The sequence below is a fragment of the Excalfactoria chinensis genome, chromosome 5 (assembly GCF_039878825.1).
Source record: "Excalfactoria chinensis isolate bCotChi1 chromosome 5, bCotChi1.hap2, whole genome shotgun sequence".
Taxonomy (NCBI): Eukaryota; Metazoa; Chordata; class Aves; order Galliformes; family Phasianidae; genus Excalfactoria; species Excalfactoria chinensis.
Window position 1 is genome coordinate 3075354 of NC_092829.1, and position 14688 is coordinate 3090041.

Sequence of the window (14688 nt, forward strand, 5' to 3'; positions counted from 1 at the left end):
ATCTCCTATTTCCTGCTCTTTTTACAGACGTTTCTCAAGCAGAAAACACACTTGTGATGTTCTGATGATTTCCGACAGAAATCCCAAATGACTTGGGGAGAGAAAATACGCTGAGATGAGAACATAGGAAGGAAACAATATCCGTATCATACCACATGTCGCTCAGACAGAAAACCTTGGAAGAAAAGGTATCATTTATGCAGCTTAAGTGTGACAGCATCAGGGGAAAGCAGTGCACTGAAGGCTGGCTCGCTTTGCTGAGAAAAGAGAAGGAAGAGCTGACAAGAGATCTTGTGGAAATTCAAATCAGTCCCTTCATGTTTTGTAAAGAAATGGCTCCGTGTCCTCAGGAGCGGTGCACAGCCCTGAATGGTTCAGACGAGTTCAAATGAGGCTTAGCTCTGGCAGCCAGAGTGGATAAACAAGAAGGAAGGAGCTTGTCCCATCATCATTATTTCATTCCAAAACATGTTCACTGTCATCGGTGATGAGTCAGCTCTGAGTTCTGTGGCACTGGAGGCTGTAAACATGCAAAGAAAGACAGCCAACCAACGAGAGTAAGCAAAGTGTTCATGCATTCATCTCAGAGAGGATTAACGCAGAAAGTTAAGGAATCGCCCAAAAGACACTTGCTTTTATGCATTAGGTTACTGCTCCTGTTGGTGATGGGTTGACATTTGGAGTAAGAATTCCTACTGGTTTCTAACCTTAAATGATTCTACAGTTCTGATTAGAGAACTACAGATGTGTGGAGCAACCCAAAACACCTCCCATGTTCACAGAGAGTCCTGCTAGGATGAGAAATGGAGTCCCCAGTTTGGGTATCTCATAGCTGCACCAAGGTCTGTCACCTCACCTCCCAGCCACCAGGCACTGTTGTGGTAAGAGGACATCACTCTCTATGAAAGCTCTAAAATAGCAGCAATGTTTAGGAAAGCAAACTGTAGCTTATAACATAACAAAAACCCAGCAGCCATGGAGATATCCTTAGGAGGACCAGTAACATTCACCATGATGATAAACCCCGCTGTGAAATAGGATAAATACAAACCACATGTGGTGGCTGCAGGTGTGTGCAAAGCTTTCCTGCCTGCATTCTGTGCTTTGGGAGCAAAACTGCGTGTTTCTATTTCCTCATCTGTTTCTACTGGTTTTCTCCTCTGCTTTGAAGGAACATTGTGCAAGAAAGCTGAGCGAGGACACGGGAAGGTGAAATGGAGATTTCAGAGCTTTCAAAGCCATCATTGCAGAGAAAAGCCATCAAGTTGCAATGTTCTGATATAGTTGTGAAAGAAGGAAGTTGTTTGCCCAATTTAGCTCAGAAACCCTGAGGAAAAGAGATCTTGCAAGGGAGGTTCTGAGTAGGAAAACAGGCAGATTTGGATCTGCCAGCACCTGTATCGATCACATGAGAGCTCGTGCCTTGATTTTGCCAGGTTAATTTAGAGCAAAATTAGGACAAGCAGAAAACTATAACTGACATGGTTTCATCACCAGTGGGCTGATGGACCTCAGCTTCACCAACAGAGAGGAGCTCACTTCCATTAAACCCCAATGCCTCCTGCAACAGCTTAATGACTTCTTTAATTGCTGTTATTGTTGGTACGTGAGGAGGAAGCACAGCAGGATGCATTTATTTCATGTTTATAGCGCTGCCCACATCCTAGAGAGCGAAGTTTCCAGAACGTGAACCCTGGATTCCAGCGAGCTCTTCAGACGCCGTTACGCCGCCAGCCAATCAGCGAGCTTCTCCTCCTCTGGCCGCCAATCAGAGCGCTCCTCCGCGAGAAGGCCCGGATGCGGCGGGTGGGCGGGCTGAATTCAAACGTACGGAGGGAGATGAGCGGCGCCATCTTGGGGTCGGGGTCGGTACTCTGTCTCTAGGCGAGGGGCAGAGCGGCGCTCTGGGCGTTCCTCGCTCTTCTCCGCCCGCAGCCGCGAGCCATGCACGTAGCCGGCTTTGACTCGTCGGATGAAGAGGTCGCTGAGGAGGAGGGGCAGGAGCCGGCGCCGCTGCCGCTGTCCTGGTGAGGAGCGGGGCGTCCGCGGTTGGGCCTGGGAGGCGCCGTGGGGATCTTACCGCCCCTCAGCTTCGGCTCCGTGAGGGAGCGTGGGGTGGGACGTGCTGATCCCTCGGCGTTGTAAAAAATCGCTCTTAAAATAACCAGCGTAGAGCTGCTGTGCTTTTAAAATAACCAGCGTAGAGCTGCTGTGCTTTTAAAATAACCAGCGTAGAGCTGCTGTGCTTTTTCTTTTTTTTTTCTTTTTTCCGATTACTTACCGTGCGCTCTTTATCTCCTGACAGGCTTCCTCTGTCTCCTGTCTACTCCTCCACATTCCTGGGCTTGTGTTCCCTTCCAGGTAAGCAACGTTTGCTGAAGTCTGTGGGTGTGTTTGAGCTGACGAGAAGAAATATCTCATAGCCCTGAATTCTGTTTGCCATTATTTGGTGGAGTGACTCCCAAGCAGTAATTCCAGTAATTGTATGGAGCTTGTAAACAGGAGGGGATCGACTGTTTGTGAGGGTGGGCAGTGGTAGGACAAGGGGGAATGGTTTGAAACTGAGACAGGGCAGGTTTAGGTTGGATCTTAGGAGGAAGTTTTTCCCCCAGAGGGTGGTGACGCACTGGAACAGGTTGCCCAAGGAGGCTGTGGACGCCCCATCCCTGCAGGCATTCAAGGCCAGGCACAGATTGTGCTCTGATTTATAATACCCCGAACTTTTTGTCTGTAAGGTGCGCAACAGCTTAAAATCTCAGATGACTTTTAAAATCCTATTCCATGACAGTTTAAACACCATTATGTGCTTAATACTGCATTCTGCACTAGTAATCTATTTGCAGAACCAGGAACTGTTGTGGGGATGTGGCTTTGGTGCTGAGAGGAGGTTGTCTGCTTTGTTCTTCTGTTGTAGCAGGCGTTAATGAAATGTGAGGTCATAACCAGCATTCCTCATTTGTTTTAGGTTGCAGGTTTAAGGACGTTAGAAGGAATCTTCAGAAAGATATTGGTGAGTCTTCTGATCAGTGTTTGAGTGCCTCTCATTTCCCTGGAATGGGTAAGAACAACGTGCATGTAGAATGAAAGCACAGATTACTCTTACAGGCTTCCTTTAACTTAACCTGGAGTCTGATGGAGATGCTGTTTATCTAACCTGGGCAGGATATTTCACGGGTATCTGTGTATTTCTCCCAGTAACTCAAGTTCTATGAAGTCACGCACCATGTACAGGCCAAGGGCATCTTAAAACAGGACTGAGATGAATTACAGACATGTAATCTCCCCTGCAATGTGAAGAGGATAGAAAAGATGTAATAGTGTAAGAAAGCTGTGCTTGGTATCCAGCTGTAAACGCAAGAAAAGGTTGACAGTTGGACAGTTATAGCTGGAGATGGGGAAGAATCATGCTTAAGCCAGCAGGAGTTAGTAGGACTGTTTTCAGTGCTGACTTTGGGTGAGCCTTGTCTCTAGGCTGACTCTGGGCTGAGAATTACTGTGAAAACAAATGTAGGCAAGACTCAATGGAAGTAAATGCTGCTTAAAGCAGAACTGCTAACGTCTGTTGTCTTACCTTCAAAGGCTAAAAAAGGGAATTGGTACCAAGTAGCTTATCTGTTTATGCTTAAACTTGACAGGCTTTGTTTATTTGCAAGTGTCTTAATCTGTTGGCAGGTGAACTAATGAACTATGGGATACAGGATGTGTTCGTGTTTTGTACCAAAGGAGAGCTCTTAAAATACCGAGTACCAAACCTTATAGATGCCTACCAAGAGCATGGGATCTGTGTGCACCACTATCCTGTTCCAGATGGAGATGCTCCTGACATCACCACGTGCTGCACAATTCTGGAAGAGCTCAGAAACTGCCTGGAAAGCAGCAGGAAGACAATTATCCAGTAAGTTGTGATTCCTTCACCAAGTGTTCCTGCATGACCACCTGAAATGGAATCCTGTCAAACGACAGTCCTTTTCTTTAGGGTTAGCTTAAGCTGTGGGAAGCTTCTTTCACCTCTTGTACCCCTTTGGAGCTGACTTGGCCTTTCTGAGATCTGTTTCTGAGAATAAATAGAGGATGCTCATTATTTCTAGAAGTAATTAAGGCTTTGTTGTACTACTGCTGCTCTTGATTATATTAAGTCAAGACCCGTATTTTAGGCTTGCATATGGAGGGGGCTGTGTGTGTTGCAGTGTGCCACAGCTTGCCCTAACCAAACATTCTCTTCTCTTGCAGCTGCTACGGTGGCCTCGGACGCTCCTGTCTCAGTAAGAAGCTGTCCTCCCCCCTCTCAGTACCTGATTAATTAGGTTGATTTAGGCCCCTGTTCCCATGAGACACCACTGCTAAAAGGTGTAGCAGTCAGATGGGATGAGGGCCATCCAACTGTATTAGGTAAAAGGCCCAACAGATCTGTTAACTGCGCTGTGCTGGGGCTGGCTTTTCCCAGAGTGGTTTACACAGAGTAGACTTTGTACTGTGCAAAAGCAGTGCTGTGCAGAGCAAGAGGTGCTCAGCAGAATACATGCTTACCTTTCCCTTACAGTAGCTGCATGCCTCCTGCTTCAGCTTTCGGATGTAGTGACACCTCAGCAAGCCATAGACAGCCTCAGAGCCTTAAGAGGATCCAGGGCAATACAGACAATCAAGGTAATGGGACTGCAACAGGTAGCAGATGAGTTGAAATAAGCGGAGATTCTGGACAGTCATTCCCTCCACTCCACAAAGGGATCCTTCCATCTCTTGGAGGTGTTTCACAGCTGCTGCCCCTGTTGCCATGCACAACATGCCCCCACTGCTTTCCTGAGTTTGAGCTGCTCCTGGCATTTTTCTTTCCTGCTGGTGCCAGCCTCGTCTGCCTGTACTGAATTCAACACATGTCCTGCTCGTCTGCTCTTTGCCATCATTAGTAATCTCTTCCTTTCTCATCCTTATCCCTACTCATAACCCACTAAGCTGTTGTCCCTCTTTCTGTTGTTCTCATTCTCTTCTGCTTAATTTTTCTGCCTCTTTTCTTAAATCTTTCTGACTCAGCTTAACTGAGTTCTGCAGCTGCCACATTAATGCACTAGCAGTCTTGTCTCAAGTACCCCTAACATGGAGGGTCTTAAGCTGCTTAACAGTTGGGTTTCTTTTGCTCTTGCTTTGGTGAGGGTCTGGCTACTCTTGGGTCAACAGAAGTTCATACACAGTAGTTCTGTGTGCAGGCAAGAGAAGCTGTCATTGGATCAGTTCACAAGGCAGTAGCTTCCAAGAAAAAGGAGTTACCTGGAGCCTGTTTTCTTGCCAGCTCTGAGCCTCTGGAAGCCAAATTGAATTTGAACTACTTGCTGAAGATCAGTTTTCCACAAACCAAGAGAGCAGATGAGCAGCTTGCGGCCTTGGTTGGAGGGGATTGGGAGGGGGTATGAAATATGAACAAATGTTATCATTTGAAGCCTTCATTTGGTTAGTCTCTCCTTTAGCCTCTGACAGTTAAATCTCATATTGAACACTTGTCTATTAGTGCTCCAAATGATGAATGGATTGGCATGGCAGCTCTTAGCACAAACTTGGGCCTCATTATGTTGGCATCATGGACTCTGTGGAGCGAGCAGTCTTCTTGGTTGACCCAAATAAAGCAGCTTTGAGTTCTAACGTGGAACTGCCACCTACCTACAGTTACCTTAAGTGTATGTGTGCCCTTTCTGGCAAGCACAGGACCTGAGCTAAGATCCATCTCATCTGTCCAGGGGGGAAAAAAAATACTTCCAGAGGATTAGGAATAAATAAGAAAACCTAAATAGAGTAGGAGGGTGCAGTTTGAATTCTGGGGAGTCGGATGGGTGGTACCTGCTCCAGAAGCACACAGCGCTCATTACAGATGTGATTTGTGCTTTTCCAGCAATACAATTTTATCCATGACTTCCGAGAGAACGTAGCTGCACATCTGGCAGCACAGGATGCAGCACAGCGGTCCGTGTCACGTTGAACTCGTGCTGGAGTGAAGGCTTTGTTTGCAGACACCTGGACAAGGCGGCTCATCCCAACCTGAGGAACTGCTCATTGCTACCACCTCATTGACACAGCTGCTCACTGTCAGGTGTGTGCAGAGCGGTGGGGCCAGGGGCAGAAATCCTGATGGATGTACAGCAACTTGAGCTGTTTAGCGAACCTTACACTCACTGCCTTAAAAATGCACAGAACTGTTTTGTGTTCAGTACTGGTGTGGTGGGGACCTGAATGCCTACCAGGCTTCTTCTCAACACAAGGATGACCTGCACACGGACTATCTCATGTTTAGCATCTCTAGGTGCTGTGCTGCCACTGCATTGGTGTGCTGGCCTCGGCATTGTCATTCTGGTGTGCTTCCTGCATGGAAGCAGGGCTGGGCTATCAAAGCTGCAACTGAGTTTCATTTGTATTTTGTCTCTATGTAGCATTAGAATTGGGACAAGCGGTTGGACGGGCAGGCAAGATATGGGTGGAAACAAAGTCATGTGTAACTCCCTCACAGCTTAAGAACAGGCTTGGAAAGCCGATAGGCTGCCTTCCAGGCTCCAGCCCTGTTTGTAAAATATAGCTATGTGTAACAGATATATAAGATACATATAGCTGTGTGTAATGGCTCAGTTCTGGCATACTTCCCCACAGCAAAACGACAGGCTCAAGCCAAGCATTTTGCTCCTGGCTGGGGGCAGCTGGAAGCTGAAGCTCACAGTAGAACCCCACTAGGAAGTTCCTCTCCTGCTTTCACTTTTGGATTCATTCCCACGTGTAAAGCCTTCCTGTTTGATTGAGGAGTATTTTGCTTCTGTGCAGCTGAGTGCTGGGCTACAGAAGTACTCAAAAAGCATCCAAATTCATGGGAGACATTCAATGGCTGTTGAAGGTGCCAAGTCCCCAGCACAGAGCTGTAAAGCCACCTATTTTCTCCTACTATACGCACATGAAGATTGGACTTCAGCTTCCTGTAGCCACCTGTATGCTGTGCTGTCGCACCTGGTGGACTCAAAGGGAACAAATAAACTATTCATACAAATGTGTGTTGTTCAAACTGGAACGTTACTTTTGTTTTCCTGAACAGGGTTCTTAATTATCACACCTAGGCTGTTCGCAATGACCACTTACAATGCAATGGTACCAGCTCATGTGAAACATCCCCCCCATCCCCAATCACTGCTGATCCACAGACCCATAAAGCAGGGAACTGGAGCTTCCCTTGTCCAGGCATGACTTGATTCTGTGCTGTTTCTAAAAGGCAATGCAATTATGGCAGCAGAAAGCAGATGAATGCAGCAGGTATCTGCTCAATTTAAAGACAAAATGAGGCACCAAGTAATAATAAGCACTTCTGAATTTGAGACTTTATTTCTTGCACTAAGGAACAGCAGGGCAGTTTCACAACAATCTCTCCTTTGAAAAGCTCTGTAGTATTTACTCTCAAGCTCAGGAGTATTTTCACCATTGGAATTGATAAATGTGGGTTTATCCATTTGTGAGTAAATTAGCTAATGGTTTCTGTGCACAGACTGTAAAAGATCATCTAAATTCACTCCCTTGTGGACAATGCAATGTTTCCTACCACGCTGACACACACCTGTGACCACAGCAAGGCTAGCATTTGCTGAAATACAGAAGCCTCTGAACCATGCACGTATGGGGGGAGATTACCCAGACGGGAAAAGCAAAAAGAACAGAAGTGCCGTTTGCAGTTTGTGTCCCTGAATTCAGCTCTTAAGACTGGCACCGCCTCCAGGCACAGCATGGCACAGCATGGCACAGCCAGCCCCAACAGCCCACCGCACTTCAGCTGATGGCAGTCAGAGGGATACGAGGCCCCAAGGTACTGCTGTGCTACGGCTGCTCACTTACAGACACTACTCGAGGACTACGGCTGTTCCTTATGGAGTGCAAAGTCAAATCCCAGTAATCTTTGAACTAATGTACACGTCATTCCATCATTTCAGTGTCCCGGTAAGGTATAAGAAAACAGTCTTTCCACAAGTATAAAATGTGGAAATCTTTTAAAAATAGGGGAGTCGATTTGTAAAGCAGATGCGATCATCGGATTCCTTATTTCATCTCGGTACGACGTTGTCGCTGGAAATAATCCATGGTTTGTGGCTTTTGCATGCACTTAAATGGAACAAAGCTTGCCGAACGTCTTCTTAAGAGCTCACCAGAACATAAATCATGCTGAAAAATAAGAAAAACCAACAGTGTTCAGCTGTGTCACTTTGATCAACGTTCCACATTGAATTACGCCGTCTTAAAGGAGCAAATCCGTGCGAGGCACATGGACTGCAACAGGAGACTAAACAAACACAGCACAGGGCGCTGCCAAGGATGCTGAGAACTGATGCGACAAGCAGCTGAAGCAGCACAGGGAGCCCTGAACACCCCTCAGCCCTGTCAGCACTCAGCAGCCGTGTCACACTGCCCCACCAGCTGCTGGCTTGGAAGCGGGACAAGGTACAAAGGAGCTGGGATGGCTTTGGTGGGTCCCATCCCGTTTTGCTCTTGGAATGATTACACCTTACACTCAAAGCCAGCTCCAATCCCCACACAGCTCAGAAGCACTGTTCCCATTTCTTAATGAGGTCTGGGTGGGGAGGGGGTCATTCAGTTGTGCTTAACAGGAGAAAGGCCTGGACCTCCCCAGTCATTCTAAGGCACAGATTCAAATGAGTAACTCCAACCACATTAAGAGCTGTGTTTTAAAAGCCAATATAAGGCAGGTGTGAACTCCTTCCTCAGGCAGGTTGGTGTTATTTACATTCCTGAGTTGAAAACCTCTCTTGGCGCCCAGCCTCAAAGAGCAGAATGAAGATTAGACAGAGGAACCAACTTACCCATATAAGTAGTAAAAAAAGGATAGAAGGTAGAATGCTAATTTGCACCATCCTTCCTTCTGGCAATAGGCTAAAATGTCTGCATTCATGATGGTTGTAGGATCGTACAGACCAGGGCCGCTCATCACAGGTCTACTCATGTACCTGGAAGCGACACACAATCAGTTCTGGGGCACCAGCAATGGCAAACATGGGTTTGTGCCCCCCGCCCACCAAGCAGCACAGCACTGCAATGAGGAGCCACAGCCCACAGCAACTCATAGGAGACTGCAGAGCGCAGGAGGCCCCATTGCTAACCACGGGCACCAAAGAGTTTCTAACACACAGCCCTAAACCAGGACAAACGCTGGCACAGCAGCTGGAAATAGGACATTTGTTTATAAACGAAAACCAGTATTCTGCAATTTTACAAGGGATTCCTTATAAAGGCTTGGAAAAGGTGGAGAAAAGATCACCACAGCACCCTATGTGGCCTGCAGCCTTGAGTCCTTCCTAAAATGCATGTTGGGTGGCACAGTGGAGGGGCACTCATGCAGCTCAATGCAGGATGAACCCACAGCTGTGGTTTAATGCAGGCTGCTGGCAAACAGCCACCCTACCTCCAGCCAGGACAAGCACAGCTACAACCACACAGGGAAAACTCTCCTGTTGGGCTCCATTTCAATCTCCTGCAGATATCATCATAGAATCACAGAATGGCTGGGTTGGAAGGGACCTCAAGGATCACGAAGCTTCAACCCTCTGCCACAGGCAGGGCCACCAACCTCCACATTGAATACCAGCCCAGGCTGCCCAGGGCCCCATCCAACCTGGCCTTGAACACCTGCAGGGATGGACGGGGCATCCACAGCCTCTCTGGGCAGCTGTTCCAGCACCTCACTGCTCTCACAGTGAGGAACTAGCAGCAAAGGAAGCAGGACTGCCACTCCTACCAGCAGCCCACACTGTCAATATGCAGCTTCAGTGCACCTCCAACACAGCTGCCACTGCTGCCCAACACGGGGTTCTTGTGCAGCACGAGGGAATACAAACAAGGAGAGGAAGCAAAGCGATGCTTTCTATTTGATAGCCTGGATGTCAGCTTTCTCACTGCCACCTCAGGAAGCATCCCTCACTTGCTGCAGACACAGAACACTTAACAGGAAGCGCTGCAACAGGAGAATGAGTTACAGTTCACATGTGTACACAGACACCAGACTCGTCAATATTACCTCCAAATATGATAAGCCAACAAAGGCATATTGAGACCCAGCGTAAGCCACTCTGCTGCACAGAGAAACATAACACAGAAGAATGCATGGATGAGGTACTCTGGAAGTACGAGCTGGAAAAGAAAAATACGAGTTAGAAGTTTGGATAAGTGCAAGCAAAACCTGCATCGTTACATCTATTTTGGAGGTAAGCCTTTGTTTAATTCTTATTTGAAGGTGAAAAGAGCAAGCAGCAGTTTGTGCCTTGCTGTTTTCACATGATGTTCATCATCAACTGAGAAGAAAACTTGATCCAATGGAAGGCTCAGAATAAGAGATCTCTATTGCTTCTGTTAGCTTAGGTGCACCGTAAGCAGACCACGATTAGACGTGGCCTCCATAACAGAAGAGACAGAGCTATTTCTGCTCGTGTAACAGAGAAACGCCACCAAGAAACACGTGCTGTGAACCTGTTTGTAGGCAAAAAGCTGTTCTGTGTTTTCATATATGAATAGCGAAACACAGCTGTCAGAGAGATGTAATGTTCAGCTTCCAACTGGGGCCAGGGTGGGATCTCCGAGGCCAAGCTCTGCCCACCAGGTGAGCACACAGCCAGCTTTGGCCTCCTTCCCCCACAGCTGGCGTGCATGCTTGGCAGCATCATGCTTTCCAGCAGGAGCCCACAGAGCTAACTATCAATGACTATGACGTGACAGAAGCATGAAATGCCAGCTGGTATTAGTGTTTGTTAATAGGAGTAGTATGGAGGGGCGGGTAGAACAAATGCATGCAAAGAGCCAGTGAAACCCTGCGCCCGGTGTGAGACCAAGGTACCATAAAGTGGCTTTAATTCCTCTCTTATTAAGCCATTCAGAAAGAAGCAAACCTTCCCAAGTTGGGAGCACTAAAGCATCTCATGAGAAATACTGCCTTCCTAGCTCGGATTGCAGTTGTGTGTCCGTACACACACAGAGCACTGTGCTCTTCTTCCTTTGCCTGCAGGACTACATCAATGCCACGGCATTCTGCAACCCCTATTGAAAGCCCCAACCCATCTCCCTTGGAACCTCAGAGCTGCCAGGAATCGCCCTCCTCACCTACTCTGCTGCTACGTGCTGCTTCCTGGGGTGGCAAATACCACACAAAGTGAAAGTATGTTAACAGCAACAAAAACAGGCTGTCAGAACTGAAGCGTCCCAGGGACAATCTGCATCCAGCCCTTTCTTGGTACCCTTAGCAGTTACAACTTGGTGTCTGTTTAAAGCGGAACAACAACAAAACCAGCGCTGTGCGGTGCTGGCAGCCTGTTCACCAGCTCTGGAACTTGTAGGTTATTTCAGAACGTGTTTCTCTTTACCTTCTCTATTAGATCCCGCTCTCACACCAGGACTCCTCTCTCTTGCAGTGCCCCCACACTGACCCCCCCAGCTGCCCTTCCACCACTCAGCAGACCCCTCTGACAGCCCAAATCCTGCCTGCACTTCAGCTGCTCACCTCCTTCCACAACAGCAAATCCCGCCTTACTTCCTATTTTCCACACAACCATCACAGCAACAAACACCACATGCACGTGGGTTAGCAGAAGGTTAATATTTGCTTTCAACATGCGCGCCGTGAGACTTAAAAGGTTGCAGTAACATCAGAATGCACCGATGCAATGAGAATTTTGCCTTCCCCCACACTGCAGCAGGCCAAGCAAGGGAAACTGTTAGATGCACGGCTACCTGGGCAGCTCTGCCAATGGCCTCCTTCCTTCTGCTGCTGACCACTCACATCCTACATGTCTAACACACACTCTCTCCCCCCCCAGCCCAGCTATGGTATAATACATTTTCCCTTTGCTCCTGGTTACAGACACAGTTTGCTTCCAGCTCCCCTCCGAGCTAAGGCAGCCTAACTCTAACCCGGAGGACACACATAACGGGCATGTAACAGTTTTCCTCACGTCACAGGGTAAAGCAAGCAAAATCATTGGGCACAAAGGAGTGGAATCCATGAAGGTGTTGGAAACCCCACGGGACAAAAACCAAGCGGGTGGGCAGGCAGACAGCATGAAACATCATCGGGAACGACGGCTGTTCCCAACGAAATGAAAGCGTTCCAAAGGAGCCCGAGAGGCAGTACACACCTGGAGTGCTATTTGGACTCTTTTAATCTTTTTGACCCTTTCAACTGTCTTTGTGCCGTAAGAACGGAGAAAGCAGATTGAAAGAGCGTTAGTCGGACGGCTGACGAGATCACAGATCAACAACACAACACTCAATTGAACGGACAGAATCAAAGGGTTTCCCCTACGGTTCCAGCAGGCAGCCGAGGCCCATCGACACAGAAGCAACTGTTACGTTCTATGGGGGTAACAGCAAACACGAGCACTTCACGTGGCTTTAGGAAGCAAAATCTTTAGCGGGCAACTTACGGGGTTGAGCGTGTTGCATTGGTCGATGGGGTTCTTGTAGTCTGTCTTCAGCTCATCGAACGCTATAATCTGCAACGGGATCGGAGCGGCCGTGAAGCTTCAGCCCGGAAGCAGAAATACGTTGGATCCGCCAAAAGCAACACATGGGCGCAGGGCCGCGACCGCCCGCTGCCACCCACCAGCACCGCTTGTTCCCAGCAGCACAAGCTGCCACCCCCCCCAACCCAGCCCTTCATCCCACTCCTCCATCCCACCCCCCAGCCCAGCCCGGCCGGGCCCTGGCACAGCTCCTCCAGGCCGCGCCGTGCAGCGGCTCCACGCACCGCGCTGCTCCCCGCGGCTCCCCCCGCCCTTCTCCTCTTCTCCCCTCCGTCACTCACGTGCCAGATAGCGAAGAAGATGAGCGCGGCGGTGAGCAGCAGCGCCAGCATGTAGCAGAAGGCTGCGAACGTGAAGGCCATGGCGGTGGCGGCGGGCCGGGAGCGGCGCGTGGGCTGCCGGGCGCGATCATTCACCGCCGGGGCCGGGCCGCGCCACCGCGCAGCCGCCGAGATACAGCGCCCCCTGCCGGCAACCGCCGGTACTGCTGAGCTGGCGCTGGGCGTGGAATGGGCAGATGTCGGTGCGCGTTCATCGCAAAGCGTTCCGTGTTGTGCTCAGTAAGTCTGAAGAGAAACAAGGATCGCACTTAAAGCTCAGTGTTAAACCCGGCTGCTGCCAGGCGTCTCACCACTGAGCTACACCAGCTGTAACATCACCGCTGCACAAAGCAGGGAAGGCGCACGAAGCAGCCAGGAGATGCAGCCCAGCATAGAACCCTCAGCGCCGGAACGTGTTTACACACTTAAGTCACACCGAGTAGGATTTGCAGAAGAAAAAGGGCTGTTGAGTGGATGCGTGTAGCCTCCCATCCCTGCAGCAATACAGCTGCGCGATTCCCTTCGTGCTTCTGAAGCAAACAGTTGCACGTTCACAGTTGGAGGTAGGGCACAAATATTATCTTCAGCTCATCCCTTGATCCAGCCGTGCCAGCTGAATTAATCACGGTCACAAATGAATCCAGGATTGGATGCAGTCAGAGCAGATGGCGAGGCAGGCTGTGTCCCAGTAAGGCTGTGTCTCAGTAAGGCGGGCACATCCTTCTCCCAATTACCAGCAGCATTTTGCAGCGGTGGATATTTAAACTCCAGACATTGTTTGGAAGAAGTGCTCAGTCTCTCCCGTTCCTCATTCAGCTCAGCTAAGGGCACTGAGCCCTAACTTCCTGCTCTACTTCTGCCCCCTGTTCAGGAGCATACAGGATGGCCGCTCCACTTTCCCTTCTAACTGAATATTTTCTGCCCCATTTTCTTCCTCTGTGTTCTCATTTTTCCTTGCAGACAAGAGGTGACAACAACAGCTGCTGCGTGCCGTGGGATTTCAGGGCCGCCCTGCGCTAATTGTAGAGCCGAGTGCAGTAGAAAAAAGAATCTGCATTCATGTTCCTAGCAGCCTTTCATGGCACGTACCAGCAGAGCAGTTAACGGTGCGCCTTTCAAACAGCCTGGATGGGACTCCCCCACCGCAGCAGGAAACGTGCCATGAAAGGCAGTCATGCTGTTTTCCCAGCGCTCACATCTGTTCATTCAGGGTCTGTCTGGCTGATAATTGCTCTCCTCTCCCCTCTGCCTCCTGCTGAGGAACTGCCGGAGCTGTCACGGGCATTTCAGCTCAGCTCCATCAGCCCTGCACGCCCTGCCTCACTTACACCAAAGGGGAACGAGGTTAACGCAGGTACAAAACAGCCCAGAGGGAACAATCCCCTGCGGTGGCACAGAGCACACCGTGCAGATTCACTATGCAAACGTATCACATTCATCTCCTTCACTTTATGGATCCGTTGGAGGAAAGGCATAGAACGCACACAGAGCAAGGTGAGGCTGCAGTAAACACTGCATTCAAATAGTGCAGCAGCCACCTGCCATCCCCACAAGCCTCAGTATCACCAAAAGGAACTGCAGATATTGGAGCTTCAAGGGGTAACAGTGGCCAAGTTGGCTTAACTTCTCAATATAAAGCTGGAAAACAGAAATGTATTGCCTAGAGATGTGGTGGATGCTTCTGTCCCTGGAGGCTTTCAAGGCAAGGCTGGGTCAGGCCCTGGGCAACCTGATGGAGCTGTGCTGTCCCTGCTCGTTGCAGGGGAGCAGGACTGGATGGCCCGCAGAGGTCCCTTCCAACCATAAGGGTTCTGTGATTCTAAGAGCTCTCCTTA

The 14688-nt window shown here is 49.2% G+C and overlaps 2 protein-coding genes across 5 annotated transcripts in view; one reads left to right on the top strand and one right to left on the bottom strand.

Annotated features, from left to right (window-relative positions):
- CDKN3 (cyclin dependent kinase inhibitor 3) overlaps window positions 1-7009 on the top strand; it is a 482527-nt gene extending 475518 nt beyond the window's left edge. The window contains exons 2-8 of one of the 4 annotated variants that reach the window (XM_072336912.1): window positions 1651-2027; window positions 2306-2361; window positions 2966-3010; window positions 3673-3895; window positions 4231-4262; window positions 4541-4644; window positions 5879-7009. In XM_072336912.1, coding sequence (XP_072193013.1) covers window positions 1945-2027; window positions 2306-2361; window positions 2966-3010; window positions 3673-3895; window positions 4231-4262; window positions 4541-4644; window positions 5879-5965 — 630 coding nt within the window. In that variant the 5' untranslated portion in view covers window positions 1651-1944 and the 3' untranslated portion in view covers window positions 5966-7009. Of the gene's footprint in view, window positions 1-1650; window positions 2028-2305; window positions 2362-2965; window positions 3011-3672; window positions 3896-4230; window positions 4263-4540; window positions 4645-5284; window positions 5372-5878 lie in introns of those variants that run through there. The other 3 variants (XM_072336916.1, XM_072336915.1, XM_072336913.1) reach the window with 3 other exon arrangements.
- A 313-nt stretch (window positions 7010-7322) lies between these two features.
- CNIH1 (cornichon family member 1) lies at window positions 7323-12965 on the bottom strand. Its single transcript, XM_072337656.1, has 5 exons — window positions 12815-12965; window positions 12435-12503; window positions 10040-10152; window positions 8829-8972; window positions 7323-8172 (listed from the first exon to the last, which is right to left on the bottom strand). The coding sequence occupies exons 1-5, from the start codon at window positions 12893-12895 to the stop codon at window positions 8145-8147; spliced, it is 435 nt and encodes a 144-aa protein (XP_072193757.1). The 5' UTR covers window positions 12896-12965; the 3' UTR covers window positions 7323-8144.
- Between the last annotated feature and the right edge of the window lie 1723 nt (window positions 12966-14688).

Bases quoted from the DNA above. Each gene is read 5' to 3' on its own strand.
- CNIH1 (XM_072337656.1), bottom strand. From the start codon at position 12,895: ATGGCCTTCACGTTCGCAGCCTTCTGCTACATGCTGGCGCTGCTGCTC. The intron at 12,504-12,814 runs GTGAGTGACGGA...ATCCCGTTGCAG, and splicing joins TCTTCTTCGCTATCTGGCAC to ATTATAGCGTTCGATGAGCT. The intron at 8,973-10,039 runs GTAATATTGACG...TGTCGCTTCCAG, and splicing joins TTGGCTTATCATATTTGGAG to GTACATGAGTAGACCTGTGA.